Consider the following 24,410-nt stretch of genomic DNA (forward strand, 5'->3'; position numbering starts at 1 on the left):
CAAGGTGCTGTCAAAGCATCTATCAGAACCGCTCCCGGATCCCTGGATCTGGACCCGTAGCGAGGAAGTTTGGCGTTTCTGGCGAGACGCCATGAGATCTATCTCTGGTTTGCCCCAACGTCGAAGTATTTGGGCAAAGACCTCCGGATGAAGTTCCCACTCCCCCGGATGAAAAGTCTGGCGACTCAAGAAATCCGCCTCCCAGTTCTCCACTCCCGGGATGTGGATTGCTGACAGGTGGCAAGAGTGAGACTCTGCCCAGCGAATTATCTTTGATACTGCCATCATTGCTAGGGAGCTTCTTGTCCCTCCTTGATGGTTGATGTAAGCTACAGTCGTGATGTTGTCCGACTGAAACCTGATGAACCCCCCGAGTTTTTAACTGGGGCCAAGCCAGAAGGGCATTGAGAACTGCTCTCAATTCCAGAATGTTTATTGGTAGGAGACTTTCCTCCTGATTCCATTGTCCCTGAGCCTTCAGAGAATTCCAGACAGCGCCCCAACCTAGTAGGCTGGCGTCCTGGTTGTTACAATTGTCCAGTCCGGCCTGCTGAATGGCATCCCCCTGGACAGATGTGGCCGAGAAAGCCACCATAGAAGAGAGTTTCTGGTCTCTTGATCCAGATTCAGAGTAGGGGACAAGTCTGAGTAATCCCCATTCCACTGACTCAGCATGCATAATTGCAGCGGTCTGAGATGTAGACGTGCAAAGGGTACTATGTCCATTGCTGCTACCATTAAGCCGATCACCTCCATGCATTGAGCTACTGACGGGAGTTGAATGGAATGAAGGACACGGCATGCATTTAGAAGCTTTGTTTAATCTGTCTTCTGTCAGATAAATCTTCATTTCTACAGAATCTATAAGAGTCCCCAAGAATGGAACTCTTGTGAGAGGAAAGAGAGAACTCTTCTTTTCGTTCACTTTCCATCCATGCGACCTTAGAAATGCCAGAACTAACTCTGTATGAGACTTGGCAGTTTGAAAGCTTGAAGCTTGTATCAGAATGTCGTCTAGGTACGGAGCTACCGAAATTCCTTGCGGGTCTTAGTACCGCCAGAAGGGCACCCAGAACCTTTGTGAAGATTCTTGGAGCCGTAGCCAATCCGAATGGAAGAGGCTACAAACTGGTAATGCCTGTCTAAGAAGGCAACCTTAGATACCGGTAATGATCTTTGTGAATCGGTATGTGAAGGTAAGCATCCTTTAAATCCACTGTGGTCATGTACTGACCCTTTTGGATCATGGGTAAGATTGTCCGAATAGTTTCCATTTTGAACGATGGAACTCTTAGGAATTTGTTTAGGATCTTTAAATCCAAGATTGGCCTGAAAGTTCCCTCTTTTTGGGAACCACAAACAGGTTTGAGTAAAACCCTTGTCCTTGTTCCAACCGCGGAACCGGATGGATCACTCCCATTAATAACAGATCTTGTACACAGCGTAGAAATGCTTCTTTCTTTATCTGGTTTGTTGACAACCTTGACAGATGAAATCTCCCTCTTGGGGGAGAGAATTTGAAGTCTAGAAGGTATCCCTGAGATATGATCTCTAGCGCCCAGGGATCCTGAACATCTCTTGCCCAAGCCTGGGCGAAGAGAGAGAGTCTGCCCCCGATCCGGGTCCCGGATCGGGGGCCCTCGATTCATGCTGTCTTAGGGGCAGCAGCAGGTTTCCTGGCCTGCTTGCCCTTGTTCCAGGACTGGTTAGGTTTCCAGCCTTGTCTGTAACGAGCAACGGCTCCCTCCTGTTTTGGTGCAGTGGAAGTTGGTGCTGCTCCTGCTTTGAAATTCCGAAAGGGACGAAAATTAGACTGTCTAGCCTTAGCTTTGGCTTTGTCTTGAGGCAGGGCGTGGCCCTTACCTCCTGTAATGTCAGCGATAATTTCTTTCAAACCGGGCCCAAATAAAGTTTGCCCTTTGAAAGGTATATTAAGTAATTTGGACTTAGAAGTTACATCAGCTGACCAGGATTTTAGCCACAGCGCCCTACGTGCCTGAATGGCGAATCCTGAGTTCTTAGCCGTAAGTTTGGTTAAATGTACTACGGCCTCCGAAATGAATGAATTAGCTAGTTTAAGGACTCTAAGCCTGTCCGTAATGTCGTCCAGCGTAGCTGAACTAAGGTTCTCTTCCAGAGACTCCATCCAAATATGCTGCCGCAGCCGTAATCGGCGCGATGCATGCAAGGGGTTGCAATATAAAACCTTGTTGAACAAACATTTTCTTAAGGTAACCCTCTAATTTTTTATCCATTGGATCTGAAAAAGCACAGCTATCCTCCACCGGGATAGTGGTACGCTTAGCTAAAGTAGAAACTGCTCCCTCCACCTTAGGGGACCGTTTGCCATAAGTCCCGTGTGGTGGCGTCTATTGGAAACATCTTTCTAAATATTGGAGGGGGTGAGAACGGCACACCGGGTCTATCCCACTCCTTAGTAACAATTTCAGTTAGTCTCTTAGGTATAGGAAAAACGTCAGTACTCGCCGGTACCGCAAAGTATTTATCCAACCTACACAATTTCTCTGGTATTGCAACAGTGTTACAATCATTAAGAGCCGCTAAAACCTCCCCTAGTAATACACGGAGGTTCTCCAATTTAAATTTAAAATTTGAAATATCTGAATCCAATCTGTTTGGATCAGAACCGTCACCCACAGAATGAAGCTCTCCGTCCTCATGCTCTGCAAGCTGTGACGCAGTATCAGACATGGCTCTAGTATTATCAGCGCACTCTGTTCTCACCCCAGCGTGATCACGCTTGCCCCTTAGTTCTGGTAATTTAGCCAAAACTTCAGTCATAACAGTAGCCATATCTTGTAATGTTATCTGTAATGGGCCGCCCAGATGTACTAGGCGCCACAATATCACGCACCTCCCGGGCGGGAGATGCAGGTACTGACACGTGAGGCGAGTTAGTCGGCATAACTCTCCCCTCGCTGTTGGTGAAATTTGTTCAATTTGTACAGATTGGCTTTTATTTAAAGTAGCATCAATACAGTTAGTACATAAATTTCTATTGGGCTCCACCTTGGCATTGGAACAAATGACACAGGTATCTTCCTCTGAATCAGACATGTTTAACACACTAGCAAATAAACTTGCAACTTGGTTACAATCTTATTTAACAAAAACGTACTGTGCCTCAAAGAAGCACTAAACGATTAAATGACAGTTGAAATAATGAACTGAAAAACTGTTATAGCATCAATCCTTGAAAACAACACAACTTTTAGCAAAGGTTTGTTCCCATTAGTAAAGTAACAATAATTAAATTTGAAACGTAAAAATAACAGAGCAACGTTTTTAATCACAGTCAATATATAAATCTCACAGCTCTGCTGAGAGAATCTACTTCCCTTCAAAGAAGTTTGAAGACCCCTGAGTTCTGTTAGAGATGAACCGGATCATGCAGGAAATACAAGAGTAACTGACTGGAAATTTTTGATGCGTAGCAAAGAGCGCCAAAAACGGCCCCTCCCCCTCACACACAGCAGTGAGAGAGAAACGAAACTGTCACAATTAAAACAAGCAACTGCCAAGTGGAAAAATAATGCCCAAACATTTATTCACTCAGTACCTCAGAAAATGCAAACGATTCTACATTCCAGCAAAAACGTTTAACATAATAAATACCAATTAAAAGGTTTAATGTACTTTTTACAGAGTAATTCCAGTGAAGTACCATCCCCAGAATACTGAAGTGTAGAGTATACATACATGTCATTATAACGGTATGGCAGGATTTTCTCATCAATTCCATTCAGAAATAAAAACTGCTACATACCTCAATGCAGATTCATCTGCCCCGCTGTCCCCTGATCTGAAGCTATTTACCTCCCTCAGATGGCCGAGAAACAGCAATATGATCTTAACTACTCCGGTTAAAATCATAGTAAAAACTCTGGTAGATTCTTCTTCAAACTCTGCCAGAGAGGCAATAACACGCTCCGGTGCTATTGTAAAATAACAAACTTTTGATTGAAGTTATAAAAACTAAGTATAATCACCATAGTCCTCTCACACATCCTATCTAGTCGTTGGGTGCAAGAGAATGACTGGGAGTGACGTAGAGGGGGAGGAGCTATATGCAGCTCTGCTGGGTGAATCCTCTTGCATTTCCTGTTGGGGAGGAGTTATATCCCAGAAGTAATGATGACCCGTGGACTGATCACACATAACAGAAGAAATTTATTATTTTTAAAACTTTAATTTTGTATACAGCCCTTTTCAATATATAGAGTTTGATTGCCAATATATCATATAAATAGAAAAAAAAACAGAATTTATGTTTACCTGATAAATTACTTTCTCCAACGGTGTGTCCGGTCCACGGCGTCATCCTTACTTGTGGGATATTCTCTTCCCCAACAGGAAATGGCAAAGAGCCCAGCAAAGCTGGTCACATGATCCCTCCTAGGCTCCGCCTACCCCAGTCATTCGACCGACGTTAAGGAGGAATATTTGCATAGGAGAGAACCATATGATACCGTGGTGACTGTAGTTAAAGAAAATAAATTATCAGACCTGATTAAAAAACCAGGGCGGGCCGTGGACCGGACACACCGTTGGAGAAAGTAATTTATCAGGTAAACATAAATTCTGTTTTCTCCAACATAGGTGTGTCCGGTCCACGGCGTCATCCTTACTTGTGGGAACCAATACCAAAGCTTTAGGACACGGATGATGGGAGGGAGCAAATCAGGTCACCTAGATGGAAGGCACCACGGCTTGCAAAACCTTTCTCCCAAAAATAGCCTCAGAAGAAGCAAAAGTATCAAACTTGTAAAATTTGGTAAAAGTGTGCAGTGAAGACCAAGTCGCTGCCCTACATATCTGATCAACAGAAGCCTCGTTCTTGAAGGCCCATGTGGAAGCCACAGCCCTAGTGGAATGAGCTGTGATTCTTTCGGGAGGCTGCCGTCCGGCAGTCTCGTAAGCCAATCTGATGATGCTTTTAATCCAAAAAGAGAGAGAGGTAGAAGTTGCTTTTTGACCTCTCCTTTTACCGGAATAAACAACAAACAAGGAAGATGTTTGTCTAAAATCCTTTGTAGCGTCTAAATAGAATTTTAGAGCGCGAACAACATCCAAATTGTGCAACAAACGTTCCTTCTTTGAAACTGGTTTCGGGCACAGAGAAGGTACGATAATCTCCTGGTTAATGTTTTTGTTAGAAACAACTTTTGGAAGAAAACCAGGTTTAGTACGTAAAACCACCTTATCTGCATGGAACACCAGATAAGGAGGAGAACACTGCAGAGCAGATAATTCTGAAACTCTTCTAGCAGAAGAAATTGCAACCAAAAACAAAACTTTCCAAGATAATAACTTAATATCAACGGAATGTAAGGGTTCAAACGGAACCCCCTGAAGAACTGAAAGAACTAAGTTGAGACTCCAAGGAGGAGTCAAAGGTTTGTAAACAGGCTTGATTCTAACCAGAGCCTGAACAAAGGCTTGAACATCTGGCACAGCTGCCAGCTTTTTGTGAAGTAACACAGACAAGGCAGAAATCTGTCCCTTCAGGGAACTTGCAGATAATCCTTTTTCCAATCCTTCTTGAAGGAAGGATAGAATCTTAGGAATCTTAACCTTGTCCCAAGGGAATCCTTTAGATTCACACCAACAGATATATTTTTTCCAAATTTTGTGGTAAATCTTTCTAGTTACAGGCTTTCTGGCCTGAACAAGAGTATCGATAACAGAATCTGAGAACCCTCGCTTCGATAAGATCAAGCGTTCAATCTCCAAGCAGTCAGCTGGAGTGAGACCAGATTCGGATGTTCGAACGGACCTTGAACAAGAAGGTCTCGTCTCAAAGGTAGCTTCCATGGTGGAGCCGATGACATATTCACCAGATCTGCATACCAAGTCCTGCGTGGCCACGCAGGAGCTATCAAGATCACCGACGCCCTCTCCTGATTGATCCTGGCTACCAGCCTGGGGATGAGAGGAAACGGCGGGAATACATAAGCTAGTTTGAAGGTCCAAGGTGCTACTAGTGCATCCACTAGAGCCGCCTTGGGATCCCTGGATCTGGACCCGTAGCAAGGAACTTTGAAGTTCTGACGAGAGGCCATCAGATCCATGTCTGGAATGCCCCACAGTTGAGTGATTTGGACAAAGATTTCCGGATGGAGTTCCCACTCCCCCGGATGCAATGTCTGACGACTCAGAAAATCCGCTTCCCAATTTTCCACTCCTGGGATGTGGATTGCAGACAGGTGGCAGGAGTGAGACTCCGCCCATTGAATGATTTTGGTCACTTCTTCCATCGCCAGGGAACTCCTTGTTCCCCCCTGATGGTTGATGTACGCAACAGTTGTCATGTTTTCTGATTGAAACCGTATGAACTTGGCCCTCGCTAGCTGAGGCCAAGCCTTGAGAGCATTGAATATCGCTCTCAGTTCCAGAATATTTATCGGTAGAAGAGATTCTTCCCGAGACCAAAGACCCTGAGCTTTCAGGGATCCCCAGACCGCGCCCCAGCCCATCAGACTGGCGTCGGTCGTGACAATGACCCACTCTGGTCTGCGGAAGGTCATCCCTTGTGACAAATTGTCCAGGGACAGCCACCAACGGAGTGAGTCTCTGGTCCTCTGATTTACTTGTATCCTCGGAGACAAGTCTGTATAGTCCCCATTCCACTGACTGAGCATGCACAGTTGTAATGGTCTTAGATGAATGCGCGCAAAAGGAACTATGTCCATTGCCGCTACCATCAAACCTATCACTTCCATGCACTGCGCTATGGAAGGAAGAGGAACGGAATGAAGTATCCGACAAGAGTCTAGAAGTCTTGTTTTTCTGGCCTCTGTCAGAAAAAATCCTCATTTCTAAGGAGTCTATTATTGTTCCCAAGAAGGGAACCCTTGTCGACGGAGATAGAGAACTCTTTTCCACGTTCACTTTCCATCCGTGAGATCTGAGAAAGGCCAGGACGATGTCCGTGTGAGCCTTTGCTTGAGGAAGGGACGACGCTTGAATCAGAATGTCGTCCAAGTAAGGTACTACAGCAATGCCCCTTGGTCTTAGCACAGCTAGAAGGGACCCTAGTACCTTTGTGAAAATCCTTGGAGCAGTGGCTAATCCGAAAGGAAGCGCCACGAACTGGTAATGCTTGTCCAGGAATGCGAACCTTAGGAACCGATGATGTTCCTTGTGGATAGGAATATGTAGATACGCATCCTTTAAATCCACCGTGGTCATGAATTGACCTTCCTGGATGGAAGGAAGAATTGTTCGAATGGTTTCCATCTTGAACGATGGAACCTTGAGAAACTTGTTTAAGATCTTGAGATCTAAGATTGGTCTGAACGTTCCCTCTTTTTTGGGAACTATGAACAGATTGGAGTAGAACCCCATCCCTTGTTCTCCTAATGGAACAGGATGAATCACTCCCATTGTTAACAGGTCTTCTACACAATGTAAGAATGCCTGTCTTTTTATGTGGTCTGAAGACAACTGAGACCTGTGGAACCTCCCCCTTGGGGGAAGCCCCTTGAATTCCAGAAGATAACCTTGGGAGACTATTTCTAGTGTCCAAGGATCCAGAACATCTCTTGCCCAAGCCTGAGCGAAGAGAGAGAGTCTGCCCCCCACCAGATCCGGTCCCGGATCGGGGGCCAACATTTCATGCTGTCTTGGTAGCAGTGGCAGGTTTCTTGGCCTGCTTTCCCTTGTTCCAGCCTTGCATTGGTCTCCAAGCTTGCTTGGCTTGAGAAGTATTACCCTCTTGCTTAGAGGACGTAGCACTTTGGGGCTGGTCCGTTTCTACGAAAGGGACGAAAATTAGGTTTATTTTTGGCCTTGAAAGGCCGATCCTGAGGAAGGGCATGGCCCTTACCCCCAGTGATATCAGAGATAATCTCTTTCAAGTCAGGGCCAAACAGCGTTTTCCCCTTGAAAGGAATGTTAAGTAGCTTGTTCTTGGAAGACGCATCAGCTGACCAAGATTTCAACCAAAGCGCTCTGCGCGCCACAATAGCAAACCCAGAATTCTTAGCCGCTAACCTAGCCAATTGCAAAGTGGCGTCTAGGGTGAAAGAATTAGCCAATTTGAGAGCATTGATTCTGTCCATAATCTCCTCATAAGGAGGAGAATCACTATCGACCGCCTTTACCAGCTCATCGAACCAGAAACATGCGGCTGTAGCGACAGGGACAATGCATGAAATTGGTTGTAGAAGGTAACCCTGCTGAACAAACATTTTTTTAAGTAAACCTTCTAATTTTTTATCCATAGGATCTTTGAAAGCACAACTATCTTCTATGGGTATAGTGGTGCGTTTGTTTAAAGTGGAAACCGCTCCCTCGACCTTGGGGACTGTCTGCCATAAGTCCTTTCTGGGGTCGACCATAGGAAACAATTTTTTAAATATGGGGGGAGGGACGAAAGGAATACCGGGCCTTTCCCATTCTTTATTTACAATGTCCGCCACCCGCTTGGGTATAGGAAAAGCTTCTGGGAGCCCCGGGACCTCTAGGAACTTGTCCATTTTACATAGCTTCTCTGGGATGACCAAATTGTCACAATCATCCAGAGTGGATAATACCTCCTTAAGCAGAGCGCGGAGATGTTCCAACTTAAATTTAAACGTAATCACATCAGGTTCAGCTTGTTGAGAAATGTTCCCTGAATCTGTAATTTCTCCCTCAGACAAAACCTCCCTGGCCCCATCAGACTGGTTTAGGGGCCCTTCAGAACCATTATTATCAGCGTCGTCATGCTCTTCAGTATCTAAAACAGAGCAGTCGCGCTTACGCTGATAAGTGTGCATTTTGGCTAAAATGTTTTTGACAGAATTATCCATTACAGCCGTTAATTGTTGCATAGTAAGGAGTATTGACGCGCTAGATGTACTAGGGGCCTCCTGAGTGGGCAAGACTCGTGTAGACGAAGGAGGGAATGATGCAGTACCATGCTTACTCCCCTCACTTGAGGAATCATCTTGGGCATCATTGTCATTGTCACATAAATCACATTTATTTAAATGAGAAGGAACTCTGGCTTCCCCACATTCAGAACACAGTCTATCTGGTAGTTCAGACATGTTAAACAGGCATAAACTTGATAACAAAGTACAAAAAACGTTTTAAAATAAAACCGTTACTGTCACTTTAAATTTTAAACTGAACACACTTTATTACTGCAATTGCGAAAAAATATGAAGGAATTGTTCAAAATTCACCAAAATTTCACCACAGTGTCTTAAAGCCTTAAAAGTATTGCACACCAAATTTGGAAGCTTTAACCCTTAAAATAACGGAACCGGAGCCGTTTTTAACTTTAACCCCTTTACAGTCCCTGGTATCTGCTTTGCTGAGACCCAACCAAGCCCAAAGGGGAATACGATACCAAATGACGCCTTCAGAAAGTCTTTTCTATGTATCAGAGCTCCTCACACATGCGACTGCATGCCATGCCTCTCAAAAACAAGTGCGCAACACCGGCGCGAAAATGAGGCTCTGCCTATGATTTGGGAAAGCCCCTAAAGAATAAGGTGTCTAAAAAAGTGCCTGCCGATATAATCTTATCAAAATACCCAGATTAAATGATTCCTCAAGGCTAAATATGTGTTAATAATGAATCGATTTAGCCCAGAAAAAGTCTACAGTCTTAATAAGCCCTTGTGAAGCCCTTATTTACTATCTTAATAAACATGGCTTACCGGATCCCATAGGGAAAATGACAGCTTCCAGCATTACATCGTCTTGTTAGAATGTGTCATGCCTCAAGCAGCAAGAGACTGCTCACTGTTCCCCCAACTGAAGTTAATTCCTCTCAACAGTCCTGTGTGGAACAGCCATGGATTTTAGTAACGGTTGCTAAAATCATTTTCCTCATACAAACAGAAATCTTCATCTCTTTTCTGTTTCTGAGTAAATAGTACATACCAGCACTATTTTAAAATAACAAACTCTTGATTGAATAATAAAAACTACAGTTAAACACTAAAAAACTCTAAGCCATCTCCGTGGAGATGTTGCCTGTACAACGGCAAAGAGAATGACTGGGGTAGGCGGAGCCTAGGAGGGATCATGTGACCAGCTTTGCTGGGCTCTTTGCCATTTCCTGTTGGGGAAGAGAATATCCCACAAGTAAGGATGACGCCGTGGACCGGACACACCTATGTTGGAGAAAATTAGGTTTACAGTCATTTTAAATTCAAGACACAAATTTAATTGTGTGTTTTGTGTGTGTTATTACCTTATGGAAAGCTAAATGTGCATTGACAATATGGATATGAATACAACTATTTACCTTCTACTGTCATCTATTGAGAAGTATTAAATCAAAGAAAATAATTACATAGTCTCCATAAGCCATTTTCTTGACTGAAGACCTTAACCTAAGTATGTAAAAGATTACTAGAACTTGTAAAGTTTACTTACCGTATCGTGAATCACTTAACTTGTTGAGATTGTAGAACTTCTTATCTGGATGAGCAGGGTCAAGAGGCTCAGCTAGGTGCTGGAAAGGGTTACTCATAGTGAAGGTCTCAGGCACACCTGAAATAAATAAAGAAAACATAAATTAAACATATTATTAAAATTATCATTTTATTCACGGCCTACACAATAATACAACCATCAACAACTATAAAATATATAGTTACTATTGTTTTTAAATGAATGAATCCGTAAATATCTGAGAATTTCAGTTAATCAAGTCTTTAGGTTATGAGGCAAAAAAAACAAACATTTGTGCAACATTCTGCAGGTCTGCCCCATATGAAACGCAAGTGCTGTTCTGTCATTTTGCAGGCCTTGTGTTCCGCATTTTAATAAGATGTAGCAGAAGGTCACCATAAGGTTTGCACCATTCATTTTAGAAACAGTCAGAGGAAGCTTGTGCAAATACTAACTGGAGAGATATCATGTAATAATCCCCCAAATCCCTGTCTACAACAGTTTAAAGGGACACTGAACCCAATTTTCTTCTTTCGTGATTCAGATAGAGCATTCAATTTTAAGCAACTTTCTAATTTACTCCTATTATCAATTTTTATTCGTTCGCTTGCTATATTTATTTGAAAAAAAAAGGCCTCTAAGCTAAGGAGCCAGCCAATTTTTGGTTTAGACCCGGGACAGCGCTTGTTTATTGGTGGGTGAATGTATCCACCAATCAGCAAGAACAACCCAGGTTGTTCACCAAAAATGGACAGGTATCTAAACTTACATTCTAGCTTTTCAAATAAAGATACCAAGAGAATCAGGAAAATGTGATAATAGGAGTAAATTAGAAAGTTGCTTAAAATTGCATGTTCTATCTGAATCACAAATGAAAAAAAATTTGGGTTCAGAGTCCCTTTAATCTAGGTAGATTCTATGGTGATGACAAAGTGCTTTATGTTTTGAATGCCCCCCCCTAAACAATCAGAACACAGCAACATTTTAAATTATATAGATTATGTAATTATTCTGGTTTGGCAAATCTTATATCAAGGCTTCTTGTCCTCCAGCTCCAAATAATTGTTGCTCAACTGGTACCCAATTAGGTGCAGGTCCCTCTACCTTCTTATAAAGTCAAAATAATTTTACAGTAATAATTAAAGGGACATAAAATAAAAAAATATATATTTTGAGCATACAACATTAAACAAGTTTCTAATTTACTTCTATTATCACATTTTCTTCCTTTTCTTGTCTGCAGCACTATGGCTCAGATTTAACAAAGATCGGGCGGACATCTTCGCCCCTGTCCGCCAAGCATCGTGTCTAGCAGGTAGCAATACGCTGCCAGCATTGATCACTGGACATAACGGCTAATGTGCAACGTCCCCCTCATGATTGCAGCTTCATAAATGGAGCCCTATATGGCAGCAGTTTTGCAAAAATGTTATAAATTAGCAAGAGCACTAGATAGCAGCACTATTTTCTGCCATACAGTGCACCAGACGTACACACTACCTATCTAGATATCTCTAACAAAATATAACATCAAAAACAGAGCAAATTTGATAATAGAAGTAAGTTTTACTTTTTTTTTTTTAATTGTCTGGCACATGAAAGAAAAAAAAATATCATGTCTCTTTAAAGGGACATAATACTCATACGCTAAATCACTTGAAACTGATGCAGTATAACTGTAAAAAGCTGACAGGAAAATATCACCTGAACATCTCTGTAAAAAAGGAATATATTTTACCTCACAATCTCCTCAGTTCAGCAGAGTATGTTCTGTGTAAAAAACATAATTTATGAAAGAACTTACCTGATAAATTCATTTCTTTCATATTAGCAAGAGTCCATGAGCTAGTGACGTATGGGATATACATTCCTACCAGGAGGGGCAAAGTTTCCCAAACCTCAAAATGCCTATAAATACACCCCTCACCACACCCATAATTCAGTTTAACGAATAGCTAAGAAGTGGGGTGATAAGAAAGGAGCGAAAGCATTAAAAATAAGGAATTGGAATAATTGTGCTTTATACAAAAAAATCATAACCACCACAAAAAAGGGTGGGCCTCATGAACTCTTGCTAATATGAAAGAAATTAAATTTATCGGGTAAGTTCTTACATAAATTATGTTTTCTTTCATGTAATTAGCAAGAGTCCATGAGCTAGTGACATATGGGATAGCAGATACCCAAGATGTGGAACTTCCACGCAAGAGTCACTAGAGAGGGAGAGATAAAATAAAGACAGCCAATTCCGCTGAGAAAATAATACACAACCCAAATCAAAAAAGTTTTAATCTCATAATGGAAAAAAACTGAAATTATAAGCAGAAGAATCAAACTGAAACAGCTGCCTGAAGTACTTTTCTACCAAAAACTGCTTCAGAAGAATAAAAAACATCAAAATGGTAGAATTTAGTAAAAGTATGCAAAGAAGACCAAGTTGCTGCTTTGCAAATTTGATCAACAGAAGCTTCATTCCTAAAAGCCCAGGAAGTAGAAACTGACCTAGTAGAATGAGCCGTAATCCTTTGAGGCGGGGACTTACCCGACTCTACATAAGCATGATGAATCAAGGACTTTAACCAAGACGCCAAGGAAATAGCAGAAGCCTTCTGACCTTTCCTGGAACCAGAAAAGATAACAAACAGACTAGAAGTCTTTCTAAAACCTTTAGTAGCTTCAATATAATATTTCAACGCTCTTACTACATCCAAAGAATGTAAAGATTTCTCCATAGAATTCTTAGGATTAGGACACAATGAAGGGACAACAATCTCTCTACTAATGTTGTTAGAATTCACAACCTTAGGTAAAAATTTAAATGAAGTCTGCAATACCGCCTTTATCCTGATGAAAAATCAGAAAAGGAGATTCACAAGAAAGAGCAGATAACTCAAACTCTTCTAGCAGAAGAGATTGCCAAAAGGAACAAAACTTTCCAAGAAAGTAATTTAATATCCAGAGAATGCATAGGCTCAAACGGAGGAGCCAGTAAAGCCCTCAAAACCAAATTAAGACTCCAAGGAGGAGAGATTGACTTAATGACAGGCTTGATGCAAACCAAAGCCTGTACAAAACAACGAATATCAGGATGATTAGCAATCTTTCTGTGAAAAAGAACAGAAAGAGCAGAGATTTGACCTTTCAAAGAGCTTGCAGACAAACCCTTATCCAAACCATCCTGAAGAAACTGCAAAATTCTAGGAATTCTAAAAGAATGCCAAGGGAATTTATGAGAAGAACCAAGAAATGAAAGTCTTCCAGACTCGGTAATAAATCTTTCTAGACACAGATTTACGAGCCTACAACATAGTATTAATCACTGAGTCAGAGAAACCTCTATGACTAAGAATCAGGCGTTCAATCTCCATACCTTCAAATTTAATGATTTGAGATCCTGATAGAAAAATGGGCCTTGAGATAGAAGGTCTGGCCTTAATGGAAGTGTCCAAGGTTGGCAACTTGCCATCCGAATGAGATCCGCATACCAAAACCTATGAGGCCATGCTGGAGCCACCAGCAATACAAACGAACGTTCCATTAGAATTTTGGAAATCACTTTTGGAAGAAGAACTAGAGGCGGAAAGATATAAGCAGGTTGATAATTCCAAGGAAGCGACAACGCGTCCACTGCTTCCGCCTGAGGATCCCTGGATCTGGATAGATACCTGGTAAGTTTCTTGTTTAGATGAGAGGCCATAAGATCTATTTCTGGAAGTCCCCAGATTTGAACAATCTGAAGAAAAACCTCTGGGTGAAGAGACCATTCGCCCGGATGTAACGTCTGGCGACTTAGATAATCCGCTTCCCAATTGTCTACACCTGGGATGTGAACCGCAGAGATTAGACAAGAGCTGGCTTCCGCCCATACAAGTATCCGAGATACTTCTTTCATAGCCTGAGGACTGCAAGTCCCACCTTGATGATTGACATATGCCACGGTTGTGACATTGTCTGAAAACAAATAAACGATTCTCTCTTCAGAAGAGGCCAGAACTGAAGAGCTCTGAAAATCGCAGTTCCAAAATGTTGATTGGTAATTTTGCCTCCTGAAATTCCCAAACCCCCTGCAGCTCCCCAACCTGAAAGACTCGCATCTATTGAGATCACAGTCCAGGTTGGACAAACAAAAGAGGCCCCTTGAATTAGACGATAGTGATTCAACCACCAAGTCAGAGAAGATCGAACATTGGGATTTAAAGATATTAATTGTGATATCTTTGTATAATCCCTGCACTACTGGTTCAGCATACAAAGCTGGAGAGGTCTCATGTGAAAGCGAGCAAAGGGGATCGCGTCCGATGCAGCAGTCATGAGACCTAGAATTTCCATGCACAAAGCTACCGAAGGGAATGATTGAGACTGAAGGATTCGACAAGCTGAAACCAACTTCAGACGTCTCTTTTCTGTTAGAGACAAAGTCATGGACACTGAATCTATTTGAAAGCCCAAAAAGGTTACCTTTGTCTGAGGAATCAAGGAACTCTTTGGTAAATTGATCCTCCAACCATGTCTTTGAAGAAACAACACAAGTTGATTCGTATGAGATTCTGCAGAATGTAAAGACTGAGCAAGTACCAAGATATCGTCCAAATAAGGAAATACCGCAATACCCTGTTCTCTGATTACAGAGAAAAGGGCACCGAGAACCTTTGAAAAGATCCTTGGAGCTGTTGCTAGGCCAAACGGAAGGGCAACAAACTGGTAATGCTTGTCTAGAAAAGAGAATCTCAGGAACTGATAGTGATCTGGATGAATTGGAATATGAAGATATGCATCCTGTAAGTCTATTGTAGACATATAATGCCCTTACTGAACAAAAGGCAGAATAGTCCTTATAGTCACCATTTTGAATGTTGGTATCCTTACATAACGATTCAATATTTTTAGATCCAGAACTGGTCTGAAGGAATTCTCCTTCTTTGGTACAATGAATAGATTTGAGTAAAACCCCAGACCCCGTTCCAGAACTGGAACTGGCACAATTACCCCAGCCAACTCTAGGTCTGAAACACATTTCAGAAACGCCTGAGCCTTCACTGGGTTTACTGGAATGCGTGAGAGAAAAAATCTTCTCACAGGCGGCCTTACCTTGAAACCTATTCTGTACCCTTGTGAAACAATGTTCTGAATCCAAAGACTGTGAATCGAATTGATCCAAATATCTTTGAAAAATCGTAACCTGCCCCCTACCAGCTGTGCTGGAATGAGGGCCGCACCTTCATGCGGATTTGGGAGCTGGTTTTGACTTTCTAAAAGGCTTGGATTTATTCCAGACTGGAGAAGGTTTCCAAACGGAAACCGTTCCTTTAGGGGAAGGGTCAGGCTTCTGTTCCTTATTCTGACGAAAGGAACGAAAACAATTAGCAGCCCTGTATTTGCCTTTAGATTTTTTGTCCTGAGGCAAAAAGGTTCCTTTCCCCCCAGTAACAGTTGAAATAATAGAATCCAACTGTGAACCAAATAATTTATTACCTTGGAAAGAAAGAGAAAGCAAAGTTGACTTAGAAGTCATATCTGCATTCCAAGATTTAAGCCATAAAGCTCTTCTAGCTAAAATAGCTAAAGACATATACCTGACATCAATTCTAATGATATCAAAAATGGCATCACAAATAAAGTTATTAGCATGTTGAAGAAGTTTAACAATGCTATAAGCATTATGGTCTGACACTTGTTGCGCTAAAGCCTCCAACCAGAAAGTGGAAGCTGCAGCAACATCAGCCAAAGAAATAGCAGGTCTAAGAAGATTACCTGAACATAAATAAGCTCTCCTTAGGATTCAAGCTTCCTATCTAAAGGATCCTTAAAGGAAGTACTATCCGCCGTAGGAATAGTAGTACGTTTAGCAAGAGTAGAAATAGCCCCATCAACTTTAGGGATTTTGTCCCAAAATTCTAATCTATCAGATGGCACAGGGTACAATTTCTTAAACCTTGGAGAAGGAGTAAATGAAGTACCCAGACTATTCCATTCCCTAGAAATTACTTCTGAAATAGAATCAGGAACTGGAAAAACTTCTGGAATAACTACATGAGGTTTAAAAACCGAATTTAAACGCTTAGTAGATTTAGTATCAAGAGGACTAGACTCCTCCATATCTAATGCAATCAACACTTCTTTAAGTAAAGAACGAATAAACTCCATCTTAAATAAATATGAAGATTTATCGGTGTCAATATCTGAGGCAGAATCTTCTGAACCAGATAGATCCTCATCAGAAACAGATAAGTCAGAATGATGGCGATCACTTAAAAATTAATCTGAAATATGAGAAGTTTTAAAAGACCTTTTATGTTTACTGGAAGGAGGAATAACAGACAGAGCCTTCCTAATAGAATTAGAAACAAATTCTTTTACATTAACAGGGACATCCTGAACATTAGATGTTGAAGGAAAAACAACAGGTAAAGGATTATTACTAATGGAGACACTAGCTGCATTAGAAAGTTTATCATGACAACTAACACAAACTACAGCCGGAGGAACAGATACCAAAAGTTTACAACAAATGCACTTAACTTTGGTAGAACCAGCATCAGGCAGCGTCTTTCCAGAAGTAGATTCTGATCCAGGGTCAGGTTGAGACATCTTGCAATATGTAATAGAAAAAACAACATATACAGCAAAATTATCAAATTCCTTAAATGACAGTTTCAGGAATGGGAAAAAATGCCAAATAAACAAGCCTCTAGCAACCAGAAGCAATGAAAAAGTGAGACTTAAATAATGTGAAAAAAAGGTAGACACAAGAATGAGGCCCACATTTTTTGGCGCCAAGTATGATGCCCACATTATTGGCGCCAAGAACAACGCCCATATTATTTTGGCGCCAAGTATGACGCCACATCCTCTGACGCCGAAAAAACGACGCCCACATTTTTTGGCGCACAAAAAGTCTTACACATATACGTAAAAAATGACGCAACCACGAACAAACTTCCGGCGTCAACTAGGGCGCTGGAAATGACAAAATTTTGCGCCAAAAAAGTTTGTGCCAAGAATGAAGCAATAAATTGAAGCATTTTCAGCCCCCGCGAGCCTAACAGCCCGCAGGGAAAAAAGTCAATTGAAAATTTTTAAGGTAAGTAAAAAATATTTATTCATATGCATTATCCCAAATAATGAAACTGACAGTCTGAATGAAGGAATACTGATTATCCTGAATCATGGCAAATATAAGTTTAAACACATATATTTAGAACTTTACATATAAAGTGCCCAACCATAGCTTTAGAGTGTCATAAATAAAATAAGACTTACTTACCCTAAAACACTCATCTACATATAGTAGATAGCCAAACCAGTACTGAAACGAGAATCAGTAGAGGTAATGGTATATAAGAGTATATCGTCGATCTGAAAAGGGAGGTAGGAGAAGAAATCTCTACGACCGATAACAGAGAACCTATGAAATAGATCCCCTAGAGGAAGACCATTGTATTTAAATAGGCAATACTCTCTTCACATCCCTCTGACATTCACTGCACTCTGAGAGGAAAACCGGGCTTCAGCCTGCTGCGAAGCGCATATCAACGTAGAATCTAGCACAAACTTACTTCACCACCTCCATGGGAGGCAAAGTTTGTAAAACTGAATTGTGGGTGTGATGAGGGGTGTATTTATAGGCATTTTGAGGTTTCGGAAACTTTGCCCCTCCTGGTAGGAATGTATATCCCATACGTCACTAGCTCATGGACTCTTGCTAATTACATGAAAGAAAGTTATACTTCACCTGCTCCCAGCTGCAGGTAAAAAAAAATGAAGAAATGAACAGCAGCCAATCAGCATCAGCAGTGCTGAGGTCATGAACTCTTTTACTGTGATCTCATGAGATTTGACTTAACTCTCATGAGATTTAATTGTAAACTTCCCTAATCTGAATAGGGAAATAATATGAGAGTGCACGAGGCTCATCCTTTCAGCTGTCCCAGGACAGACATACTAATATGCTGCTTAGAAATCCTTTACAATGGGATGTGGCTACTGAGGAACTTTTGAGGTAAAATATCTTTCTTTTTTACATAGAGATGTTCAGGTGATATTTTCTAGTCAGCTTTTTACAGCTATGCTGCATCACTTTCAAGTGTTTCAACATTTGGGTATTATGGCCCTTTAAGTAAATGTGTTACCATGGAGACCAATAAATGTGATGCGTGGTTGATATATGCGTAAATGAATGTGCAGTGTTTGCAGAAAGTAGTTATGAGAATAACATATGTGAGTATGCTGTGCTCATTAAAATTTGCCCTGTAAATTGTTTGATGACAGTGAAGACAAAATGTTATAAAAGTATTTTCATTTTTAATACATAATCAGGTTATATATACATTAAATGGACATTGCCACAAAGATACATTGAGACACTCTAATCACTTATTGCAAGGACTTCTGGAATCCCCTTTGCCATTATTTTGCAGAGTTCGAAGGTTAAAATGTTAATATTTGAATGGTCAGGTGTATTATCCATTGCTAGTATATTTGCTAATGCTTAAAGGGACACTGAACCCACATTTTTTCTTTGGTGATTCAGATTGAGCATGCAATTTTAAGCAACTTTCTAATTTTTGCCTATTATCAAATTGTCTTTGTTCTTTTGCTATCTTTATTTGAAAAAGAAGGCATCTAAGCTTTTTTTTGTTCAGACCTCTGGACAGCACTTTTTTATTGGTGGATGAATTTATCCACCAATCAGCAAGGACAACCCAAGTTGTTCACCAAAAATGGTCCGGCATCTAAACTTAAATTCTTGCATTTAAAATAAAGATACCAAGAGAATGAAGAAAATTTGAAAATAGGAGTAAATTAGAAAGTTGGTTAAAATTTCATGCTCTATCTGAATCACAAAAGAAAAAAATTGGGTTCAGTGTCCCTTTAAAGAGGATCATTGAACTCTGTGTTAGAAATGTATGATGCTTTTCACTACCATGTTGAATATTTATAAAAAAGAAAATTTATGCTTACCTGATAAATTTATTTATTTTTTGGCAAGCTGAGTCCACGGATCATCTAATTACTACTGGGAATACCACTCCTGCCCTGCAGGAGGCGGCAAAGAGCACCACAGCAAAGCTGTTAAATATCCCCTCCCTTCCCTCCGAACCCAGTCATTCGACCGAAGTAAAGGAGAGAAAGGAAGTAACAAGGTGCAGAGGTGTCTGAAGTTTATAATAACCAACAACCGGTCTATCAAAATCAGGGCGGGCCGTTGACTCATGGTGTCAAAAAAGAAATAAATTTATCAGCAAGCATAAATTTTCTTTTCTTTTTAATGACACAATGAGTCCAGGATCATCTAATTACTACTGGGAAGCAACAGCCCTCGTGGAATGAGCCGTAACTTTCTCTGGAGGCTGCTGTCCAGCAGTCTCATATGCAAAACGCATGATACTCTTCAGCCAAAAATAAAGGGAAGTGGCCGTAGCTTTCTGTCCCTTACGTTTTCCTGAGAAAAGCACAAACTAGGCAGAAGACTGGCGAAAATCCTTAGTCGCCTGCAGGTAAAACTTTAAGGCACGAACCACATCCAAATTGTGTAGAAGCCTTTCCTTCTGAGAGGTAGGATTAGGACACAATGAAGGAACAACAATCTCCTGATTAATGTTCCGATCAGAAACTACTTTAGGAAGAAATCCTAATTTAGCACATAAAACTACCTTATCTGAATGCAAAATAAGGTAAGGGGACTCATACTGCAATGTCGAGAGCTCTGACACTCTATGAGCAGAAAAATAGCAACAAGAAATAAAACTTTTCAAGATAACAAACGGAGCCCCTTGAAGAACTTTAAGAACTAAATTAAGACTCCATGGAGGAGTAACTGGTTTGAACACAGGCCTGATCCTAACCAAAGCCTGACAAAAAGATAGTACATCTGGCACATCTGCCAGACGTTTGTGTAACAAAATAGATAAGGCAGAAATTTGTCCCTTTAGGGAACTTGTCGATAATCCTTTCTCCAAACCCTCTTGGAGAAGAGACAACATTCTAGGAATCCTAACTCAACTCCAGGAGTAGCCCTTGGATTCACACCAACAGAGATATTTACGCCATATCTTATGGTAAATCCTTCTACTTACAGGTTTATGACCGATTCTGAAAAGCCCCGCTTGGATAAAATTAACCGTTCAATCTCCAAGCAGTCAGCTTCAGATAAACTAGATTTGGGTGAAGGAAGGGCCCTTGAATTAGAAGGTCCTTCCTCAACGGAAGTCTCCAAGGTGGCAGAGATGACATGTCCACCAGATCTGCATACCAAATCCTGCGAGGCCAAGCCAGTGCAATGAGGATCACCGAGGCCCTCCCCTGTTTGATTTGAGCAATGACCCGAGGAAGAAGAGCAAACGGAGGAAATAGGTATGCTAGCCTGAAGGTCCAAGGTACCGCTAGGGCGTCTATCAGTATCTCTTGAAGGTCCCTGGACCTCGACCCGTACCTCGGAAGCTTGGCATTTTGCCGAGATGCCATGAGATCCAATTCCGGCTGACCCCATTTGAGAATCAGACTGGAAAACACTGCCGGATGAAGTTCCCACACCCCCGGATGAAAAATCTGCCTGCTCAGGAAATCCGCCTCCCAGCTGTCCACCCCTGGGATGTGGATCGCCGATAGACAGCAAGAGTGGGTTTCCACCCACTGAATTATTTTGGCTACCTCTGTCATCGCTAAGGAACTCCTCATTCCTCCCTTATGATTGATGTAAGCCACTGAAGTTATGTTGTCCGACTGAAACCTGATAAACTGGACCGAGGCTAACTAGGGCCAGGCCAGAAGAGCATTGAAGATCGCTCTCAGCTCCAGATGTTTATAGGTAGAACAGACTTTGACTGAGTCCAAACTCCCTGAGCCTTTAGGGAGCCCCAGACTGCTCCCCATCCTAGAAGGCTGGCGTCTGTTGTCACAATCACCCAAGATGGTCTGCCCTCCCCTGTTTGATTTGAGCAATGACCCGAGGAAGAAGAGCAAACGGAGGAAATAGGTATGCTAGCCTGAAGGTCCAAGGTACCGCTAGGGCGTCTATCAGTATCTCTTGAAGGTCCCTGGACCTCGACCCGTACCTCGGAAGCTTGGCATTTTGCCGAGATGCCATGAGATCCAATTCCGGCTGACCCCATTTGAGAATCAGTCTGGAAAACACTGCCGGATGAAGTTCCCACACCCCCGGATGAAAAATCTGCCTGCTCAGGAAATCCGCCTCCCAGCTGTCCACCCCTGGGATGTGGATCGCCGATAGACAGCAAGAGTGGGTTTCCACCCACTGAATTATTTTGGCTACCTCTGTCATCGCTAAGGAACTCCTCATTCCTCCCTTATGATTGATGTAAGCCACTGAAGTTATGTTGTCCGACTGAAACCTGATAAACTGGACCGAGGCTAACTAGGGCCAGGCCAGAAGAGCATTGAAGATCGCTCTCAGCTCCAGATGTTTATAGGTAGAACAGACTTTGACTGAGTCCAAACTCCCTGAGCCTTTAGGGAGCCCCAGACTGCTCCCCATCCTAGAAGGCTGGCGTCTGTTGTCACAATCACCCAAGATGGTCTGCGAAAGCAGGTTCCCTGGGAGAGATGATCCAGAGACAACCACCATTGAAGAGAATCAATTGTCTCTTCTTCTGCTCCAGTAGTATTCGAGGAGACAAGTCCGCATAATCTCCGTTCTATTGCCTGAGCATGTTTAACTGCAAAGGTCTGAGGTGGAACCGAGCAAACGGGATGATGTCCATTGCCACCACCATCAGCCCGATTACACTGAGCCATGCACTGAGCCACTGATGGCTGAGGAGTGGACTGAAGAGCTAGACAAGTATCGAAGATCTTTGATTTCCTGAATTCTGTCAGAAAAATCTTCATTGATAGGGAATCTATTATGGTTCCCAAGAAAGTTACCCTTGTCTTTGGGACCAAGGAACTATTTTCCAAATTATCCTTCCATCCGTGAGAACACAGGAAGGATAGCAACATTTCCGTGTGGGATCTTGCTTGTTGTAAGGATGGCACCTGGACTAGGATGTCATCCAGGTAGGGCGCCACTGCAATGCCCCGCAACTGAAGCACCGCCAACAGTGAACCCAATACCTTTGAGAAAATTCTGGGCGCTGTGGCAAGACCGAAGGGCAGAGCCACAAATTGGAAGTGTCTGTCTAGAAAGGCAAACCTTAGGAATTTGTGATGGTCCCTGTGAATGGGAACATGCAAGTACGCGTCCTTTAAATCCACAGTTGTCATAAATTGACCCTCTTGCACCAAAGGGAGAATGGAACAAATAGTTTGCATCTTGAAGGAAGGTACTCTAAGGAATTTGTTTAGACTCTTGAGATCTAAAATAGGCCTGAATCGGAACAGGAAATATCACTCCCAGGTCGGAGAGGTCTCTTACAAAGTGCAAGAATGCCTCTCTTTTTGTCTGGTCTACAGATAATCTTGAAAGCAGAAATCTGCCTCTGGGAGGAAAACTTTTGAACTCTAGTTTATATCCCTGGGACACTATTTCTACTGCCCAGGGATCCGGAACATCTCGAACCCAAGCCTGAGCAAAGAAGAAAGTCTGCCCCCTACAAGATCCGGTCCCGGATCGGGGGCAGACCCTTCATGCTGACTGATTCAATAGCAGGCTTCTTGGATTGTTTTCCCTTATTCCAGGACTGATTGGGTCTCCATTAAGGTTTAGACTGTCCCTGCTTGGAGGCGGAAGAGGAAGAATTTCCCTTGAAATTTCGAAAGGAACGAAAATTACTCTGTCGACCCTTTTGTTTGTTTCTCTTGCCTGAGGGAGAAGGTGACCCTTACCTCCCGTAATGTCCGAGATTATTTCCGTCAAGCCAGGTCCAAACAAGGTCTTCCCCTTGTAAGGAATTGCTAAAAGCTTAGACCTAGAGGATACAGCCGCAGACCAAGGTTTTAACCATAAGGCTCTGCGAGCTAGAACAGAGAAACCTGAAGGGAAGCATCCGTAATAAACGAATTAGCCAATTTATGAGCTTTTATCCTATCCTGATAGCATCAGACAACGCATCACAACAATATGCCGCCGCACTAGTGACGGTAGCAATGCACACAGCTGGCTGCCATTGTAAGCCCTGGTGTACATACATATTTTTAAGTAACCCCTCTAATTTTTTGTCCATAGGATCTTTAAAAGCACAACTATCCTCTATGGGTATAGTAGTTCTCTTAGCTAAGGTGGAAACAGCATCTTCCACCTTGGGGACTGTTTGCCAAGCCTCCTTAACCGAGTCTGCTATGGGAAACATCTTTTTAAATATAGGAGATGGAGAAAAAGGTATACCCGGTCTCTCCCACTCCTTAGCAATGATCTCAGAAGCTCGTTCTGGTACCAGAAAAACCTCTATTGAGGAAGGTACCTCAAAATATTTGTTCAGCTTACTGGATTTCTTGGGATTAACAACGACCGTGGAGTCGCTGTCATCCAGAGTAGCTAAAACCTCCTTAAGTAATAGACGGAGGTATTCTAGCTTAAACCTGAAGGATACAACTTCAGTATCAGCAAGAGGAATTACACTGTCAGAATCTGAATTTTCACCTTCAGATGCTACTACGGTATCTTCCTCCTCAGGCTTCTGTGAGGGGACATCTGAAATAGCAACAACTGCATCAGAAACCTCGCCACCTCCTTGCACTTAAAGTGTAAGTAAACATTAAAAATAATGTTATATAATTCTGCACATAGTTCAGAATTATATAACATTATATTAGCGCAAACGTTTTAAAACAAAATTTCCCCTTTGAATTTTTAAAAAAAACCTGCTGTTTTACAGACCCGCTCTCTGTGATCTTCTGAGCGGGTCTGTTTTTTTCAAACAGCGCATCGGGCCAGCTGTATAGTCACAGCCCGGCCCGACCGCGCCATAGCACTAAGTGCAGCTTGCTCCTGCTGTCTGACAGGAACTAGGTAAATTTGATAATAGAAGTAAATTTAAAACTTTTTTAAATTGTGTTCTCTATCTGAATAATGAAATAAAAAATTTGGGTTTCATGGC

General features: G+C 42.0%; 1 protein-coding gene across 1 annotated transcript in view; it reads right to left on the reverse strand.

Moving 5' to 3' along the window:
* Positions 1-24,410, reverse strand: part of ACO1 (aconitase 1) — a 212,609-nt gene that overhangs the window by 137,313 nt on the left and 50,886 nt on the right. The window contains 1 exon segment of the mRNA XM_053702628.1: positions 10,399-10,515. Coding sequence (XP_053558603.1) covers positions 10,399-10,495 — 97 coding nt within the window. The 5' untranslated portion in view covers positions 10,496-10,515.

The sequence above is a fragment of the Bombina bombina genome, chromosome 2, assembly GCF_027579735.1.
Source record: "Bombina bombina isolate aBomBom1 chromosome 2, aBomBom1.pri, whole genome shotgun sequence".
In the NCBI taxonomy this organism is placed as follows: Eukaryota; Metazoa; Chordata; class Amphibia; order Anura; family Bombinatoridae; genus Bombina; species Bombina bombina.